Raw genomic sequence first — 6,838 nt, 5'->3', positions numbered from 1 at the left:
CCTGATTTGATTAAAAAAAAAAAAAAAAAAAAAAAAAGAGGGGGGGAAAAAAAAGACCGTGACGCTGTGCCAAGCACAAGTGTGTGCACCGTGGTGGGGATGGGGGGCGCGGGACACGGAGGCGGCACTCAGGCAGGCGGGCGGTTTGCGGCCGCCTCAGCCCCACCCCGCCTCACCTGCGGCAGGTGCGCGGCTCGGCGGGGCCGCCGGCCGGCCCAGTGCGGCGGCGGCGGCGAGGAGAGAGGAGAGGGTGTCCCGGCTCGGGCAGGAGTGAGTATCCTGGGGGGGTGGCAGGTGGGCTCCTTAGCGGGAAAACTGCGGGGGAGATCCCGCCCTGCTCAGGCGCCGCCAGGACTTCCCCCGCTGAGGCGGCCGGTCCGCTCCGTCCCGTCGCCTCCTCCTTTACCTCCGGGCGGCCGCTGTCCGGTAGGCATGGGAGCGGGGAGGGAGCCGGCCGCTGAGGGGCCGTCAGCCCTTGGCCGGGCGGGGTTGCTGCCGCGCTGAGCCGGCCGGGCTGTCACCCTGGACTAAGCGACCGAGCCCCTACACTGCGAGCAGCGCTCGGCCCTTGCCTCAGCCTCCCTGCCCGCCCGGTGCTGCCGCACGGGGGGCGCGCTCCGAGGGGAAACTCAAGAGGCGTCGAGTCGGTGTTGGCCTGAGCAGACTGCTGGTGAAACTGAGCACACACGTTCTCCACCTTCCCAGAAGAGCTTGAGTTTTTTGTTTTGTTTTCTTTTGTATCTGGCTTGATCTGTTGGGCTACCCCTGTACCTGGCTGGGTTTTGTAACGCTGGGCGCTGGTCCCGCAGTGGCAGGTGTGGCTGGGACTGGATTCTTCTGCTGCTTTCAAGACTTGTTTGCCTTGTTTTACAGTCAATATGTGGCACTGTGGAGGTTAAATAAAAAAATGTCAGATTCTATATTTTGGGTCAAATCTGTGACTGTCAAATGTGATGGCTAATTAACCATTATAACCTGAAAATCTTCTATGTAGCATATTTTCTGTGGAATGGAACACATTTCCCTTTATGCAACTTCATATACTGACCCACATGTATTGCTTTTGTTGTAAATGCAGTTGTACTATTACATTTTTTAATATTTACCAGTGGAAATGATGGGTGATCAGAAACACTCGCTCTCCGAGCATCCCCCTCCTTGTGCACTGCCGCACTCCGCTGTGAAGCGGGTTGGCTTGCAGCTGTGGGGAGCATGAGGTGCTGGAGCCAGGAGGGGCCATGACACTGCTCAGGTGTCAGATGTGACCTCAGCGAAGGAGAGAAGGGCAAGATATGTCGGTTGGGTAGTTCTCACGTGTAGCTCTGCCGTGCTTTATAACCTGAGCGGTGTAGGGTGCCTTAGCTCCTGCTTTTTATCGAGTGGAGTGCCTTGAGATGTCAATATAGGAAATAGATTCCCCAACCCCTTTCTCTGCATTTGCGTGTCAGGGGAAAATGTGGTTGTGTATAGAAGTGAGTGCATTGAAACACCTTTCTGGAGTTCATGTAAAACCCAGTATTTTTATGTGTGTATGTTACATATAGGCACATGCCTACCTTTAACTTTGAGATGAAATATTTCATTTTTCCACATCTTGGGGAGAGGGCTGGGGAGGATGTCTATCTTAAGCACTATTCTGCATTCTCAGCCCTCAGTGGTGGGAGATTTACCTTCTTCGGTAAATGTTAACTTCAGAGCTTTGAAATGAACTGCAGCAGAACTCGTTCTTTGTTTTGTATCATGTTTCTCACCACTAAGAATTACTGTTTCTGGTGTGATAAGATCTATGTAGTTCTCTCTGGTTCAGGCCACAGCATGTTTAGAGGCCAGAGTCTTGCTGTTTCAGTTTTATATTTGTATTAAGTTAAAAACCTATCAGCCCACTTTTGCTGTGGATCACGTGCATATTGATTCTTGAAGGAGCACATTTCCATGTTGTTAGGTTTCTTTGGATAATAGACACAAGCATCCTAAATCAAATAATCTGATAAAAAATAAGCATGGGGCAGTACTGTATTGGTCTAGATTTTAAAACTTATTTTATTCTCTTTCATCTACAACTTCCTCAAGAGGGGCAGCAGATGGGGAGGTGCTGATCTCCTTTCTCTAGTGACCAGCAACAGGGCACAAGGAGATTATCTATGAAATAGAATGAAGCTACATCAGAAGTTCAGATTGGACATTTGGAAAAGGTTCTTCACTGGGAGGGTGGCTGGTCACTGAAACAGCCTCCCCAGGGAAGTGGTCACAGCACTAAGCCTGTTAGAGTTCAAAGAGCTTCTGCATGATGCTCTTAATCATATGATTTAGTTTTAGGTAGTCCTGCAAGGAGCAGGGAGTTGGACTTTATGATCCTTTTGGGTCCTTTCCAACTTGAGATATTCTATGATTCTATGATATTTTGGGGTTTTGTTAAACATTCATTACATTGTTGTAAAAGAGCCTGTAATGCAAGGCTGCTATGAAGAATAGGCTGTATGACTTTGTGGGAGAGAAATGCTATTGTGAATAAGACCATGTAAGAGCTTAGGTGGGACTAGGGTTTTTCAAACTTGATTAATAAATATCAAGCACTTTCAATTTTGTAAATGTTTATTCCTTCTAGTTTGAAGAAATGTTTCTTGTGTGATTAATTCTAGAAATTAATTAGTTGTGGGAATTAGTAGCTGCTTAGATTTTCATCAAATGGCACATGTATGCATCAAATGGGACATGTATGAAATGGGGGAATGAGAGGGTCAGAATGATACTGACAGTTTTGCTTATACAAGCATTAAATATTTTCTGCAGAAAATAGCTGAAGTCTGTATTTTGCTAAGGTACCCAAATATTTTTTTCATGTAGGTTATTATTGTAGCACATGGGGCTATTGTGTAGTTCACATTGGGGTTGCGTTCTCTCACACTTTTTTCTCTCTATGCTTCTGTCCCTGGTAGAGAAGATAAACAAGATGGGGTTTAGGATTTTTTTTTTGAAAAGCACAGCTTTGTTTTAGTTAAAGCTTTCTTGTGTAAAGGTAATGTTTACCTGTGTGGATTGCCTTGAAGTATATTCTTTGTGATTCAAATAGAGTTAACAAGCCAAAGTTGGGATTCCCTTTGGGATTTTTCCCTTACCCCCATGTCTGAATTCCACATATCATACCAACTCTTGAATTAACGTGAGGAGAGACAGGCAGAACTGAATTCCTAGCTCTGACTTATCTTCGGTCATGCTACTTATCTTGCTTGGTGGGAGGCACCCTACCCTTTTGGTACCAACTCGACTGTTTACACATCAAACATATTACAATAAGTGTATATGGAAGACTTGCTAAAAGGATTTCAGGTAGACAGTTTCCCAAGGCTTGGGTGGCAGGGTGGATAGGTGTGGTGGCATTTTGAGCAAAGCCTGCAATTCTCGTAGTACTAATTATTGGAAGTGTTCGTTAGTCTCAGACAACCTCCAGGGTAGCTCTGCCTTTGCTTGTTGTAGAGATATTGCTGTCTCTATATTCTTGAAAATGTTGTTTTCGGACTGTTTTTTCTGACTGTCTTTATACAATCTGTGATTTCTTCCCCATGCCCCACATACTTATTCTCTCCTAGTGCAAAGGCCACAACTCAGTTGTAGAACTGTGCACTTGGGATTTTAGCATTGTTGTAATTGCTAAAAATCACAAAGATTTTTTTTAAGATCTTTATCTATAGGTGTTGCACTGCTCGCTCATGCATTTGAACAGATGTCTGATGTGCTTTTTGGAACAACTCCTCTGATTCAGCTGTGCCTCAGGCAGTTAGCAACTGTCTTCACTTGCCACAGTTCCTTGGAAGTAAGGAGCCATCACCTAGTTGAAACATCTTGTGTATAGAAAGAGAACACATTTTTTGTTGGAGTGCATTGTTCAGTTATGTCAGTATCATTTTACCCTCATATATTCCAGCTCTCAGCAGAAAGTTCATCCTTCTGGGAGATGAGAGGAAATTCAGCATCTCTAATTAGAATTTCCTCCAAGCTGACTTCAGTACAAAAACTGCTGGGAACCCAACTCATCAAATGGTTTTGACAGTGTGGGTGGCTCTGTGTGATACAGAGGTTTTTTTCAAGTTCCTTGACTTTTCTCAAGGAAATAGTTAATTCAAAGTGGGATTGAGGACTGATATCCCATTAAGTTACTAAGTGATGCAATTTGTGTTTGGATTAGTTAAGTCCTTTCTTCTTTGTTGAGAAAAGTAATTAAAAATATGCACACAATGAAACTCTGGGCATGGGATTTTTTGCATGTTGTGTGGTTTTTTTAGCATTAACAAAATTGATATTCCCTATGAAAAATACTGATCTGCCATGGTCTAAAAGTGCCTACACAATTGGTAGCAAAATCTGAAAAGGCAGCTCGTCAACACTAGCAGCTGACCAGAAACTTTGTATGCATTTGGACACTACACATGGCACTATTCGCACTGACACAACTAACGGTGAATAGCGTCATGTATAGTGTCCAAACTATTAATGGAATTGACTCAGATAGACTGTGCAGAGGTTAAGCTTATTTATGGATATGCTATTTTATGTATTTACTGCATTTCAAATTAATTTGACTTTTCGTTCAGAAAGATCATCGGCTAACATCTCAGTTTTTATCTCTGTAGACCTGAGTTTACAAAATCCCTGTGCCTAGTGGACAACAGCCTAAAGACTCGACCAGGAAGGAGAAGTTTTCTCCTGTAAAGAAGCCGTAGCAGGAAGCCCTAAACCAGAGTTAGATGCTTATAAAGGCTGCAAAGAGCAATTTGCCTTGGAATAACAACTAAGAGTAAAATAGTACAAGTGCAGCCTGGAGGTGAGGCAGTTTCCCTTTCTGGGTTAAAAGTTAGCAGAGTTACATGCTTCCAATAATACTGGCTTCCTTTGAGTTGTCTTCAGAGGTACTTGGATTTCCATAACTCAAAATAATATATTAAAACAGAACAAAACACAACAACAAACCACAACAACACAACAGCAAAAAACCCTACAGATTTACAGAGATGAGAACAAAAATCTGCTCTCAATTTTAAGTCTTCTGTGTTCAAAGTGGCTCTTTTTTGAATAAGGACTTGTGTTTCTGTAGGTTTTGTTTTGACTTCATGCTGTGGATTTGCATACCAATATCCAAATGTAGATGATTGGGTTTCTTGTCGGTTTTGCCTGACTTCTTAGCTGTCTTGGAATAAACATACAGATTCAATGTAAGTTTCCATAGAGTTTTTCAAAAGTACTGATATTTAAAATGGCATTTGTCATTCCCCCCCCCCCTCAAATTACTGTGATTTAAATATATAAATATAAATATGTAGTTTTGGAAATGTATGCTTCATAAATTCAAGTATGATTTCTTACGATAGCCCACTTCTCAATTAAATCAAAAACCTTGAAAATACTGTAAATATCTTAGCTTTATGTAGTGATAGAGATGTCAGAGATTATCCTCTGAGAAATAAAATTGTTGGGCTATTTTCATTTCAGAGCAGGTGCTATTTTCTGTGACATTCCTTTTTCATATTTGAGTTCTTGAAGACTGAATTTAGTTGTAACTTCAGTATGCTCATGAGGTTTTTCCTGTGCACAGGCTGTCGTCAACAGTTAACGTTAGCAGGTTATTGTAGGTGAAACAAGGAAACACAAGCTGGTTCTAACATGGATGAGAATGGGTTTTGTTTGGTTGGTTTTAATTTTCAGCTTTATTTTTAAGCACCATTTGACTTTCTTCCAATGCAGTGTTTGCGAAGAAAAATCTGATTGTTCTTATATTTCCATCTGTCTTAGGTAAATCTTAAAACACTTCCAACTCCTTGTTTTCTGTATGCTGAAGGCTGCAGGTTCTGCAGACCTTTCTGCTTTGTTTTCCCTCCCAACCACAGCCAGCACCACGTTAGTGCAATACCTTCCAGTAAACTTCTTGTTATTCAAGGTGGGGAAGGAGAACAGAGTAGTTAGTTAATTCACAGTACAAAAACCTTCAGGGCTGTGGGAGCACATTAGAGTTGTCCAGTTGTCTCAGCTGCCACCCTGCAGGGCCATGTAGGCCCTGCTGTAGTACTTGGACCCTACCATAACTTGAACTATCTCTGGCATAACACCAGCTACTCACACCAAGCTTGTTGAGAACGGTACTACGTGAAGGTTGGTAAAATTTCAGGAATCCAAGTGATGAGGAGCATGGTAAAAACGCATGAAGTTAGCGTAAGGCTTCATTGTGCAGAGAGACCCTGTTTTCTCCTTTTCAACTTTGCTTGCATTGCTTTACACCAGTGTATTTTCCTGTTGTCTTCTGCTTCCTTTGCTGTTCTCCAGGTGCCTATGGCAGAATTGTACAACACAGACAATTGGCATGAACCTTAGCGTCAATAATTGCTACTTTCTCATTTACTGCTACTGCTTTCCTGGGCTCCTTTTCGCCATACTATTGCTGCTTCCAGCAGGATGACCAAAGTGCACGTTGTGAGGCTTTCCTCCTTCATGCTTCTTGGAGTGTTGAAGAAACAATATCTACTTGTTGGAGTAAGGAGCTCAGGCTCTGACAACAGAAGTCTGCTGGGTTTCAACTAAAGGGGGTGTTTATTGTCTTTATTTTATACCATACATCTCCTCCAGGTTCCTTTTCAACTTTCTGCCACTATTTCCTTGAACTCCAGAGATCTTTTTCTTGACATTTCATTGATCTGGCTGCTTTGCTGTCTACCACTGGCTTCATGTGGTGGACGTAGTAAATGGAGGGAGACTGATGGAGACATGTTCAACATAGTCTGCTGCTTGTCATCTGCTGCTCTACATTGCTTCACTTTTTCCTGGGTTATGCAAAATGCTTACAACGCACGTC

General features: G+C 42.9%; 1 protein-coding gene across 2 annotated transcripts in view; it reads left to right on the top strand.

Annotated features, from left to right (window-relative positions):
- The first annotated feature begins 38 nt into the window (after positions 1–38).
- SH3YL1 (SH3 and SYLF domain containing 1) overlaps positions 39–6,838 on the top strand; it is a 46,891-nt gene continuing 40,091 nt past the window's right edge. The window contains exon 1 of one of the 2 annotated variants that reach the window (XM_082047402.1): positions 39–270. In XM_082047402.1, the coding sequence (XP_081903528.1) occupies position 270 (1 nt within the window). In that variant the 5' untranslated portion in view covers positions 39–269. The remainder of the gene's footprint in view (positions 271–6,838) is intronic. The other variant, XM_082047403.1, reaches the window with a different exon arrangement.

Source organism: Streptopelia decaocto (genome assembly GCF_964273445.1).
Source record: "Streptopelia decaocto genome assembly, chromosome: 3".
NCBI lineage: Eukaryota > Metazoa > Chordata > Aves > Columbiformes > Columbidae > Streptopelia > Streptopelia decaocto.
Note: the sequence above shows the minus strand (reverse complement) of the source record. Positions and strands in the feature narration are given on the sequence as shown.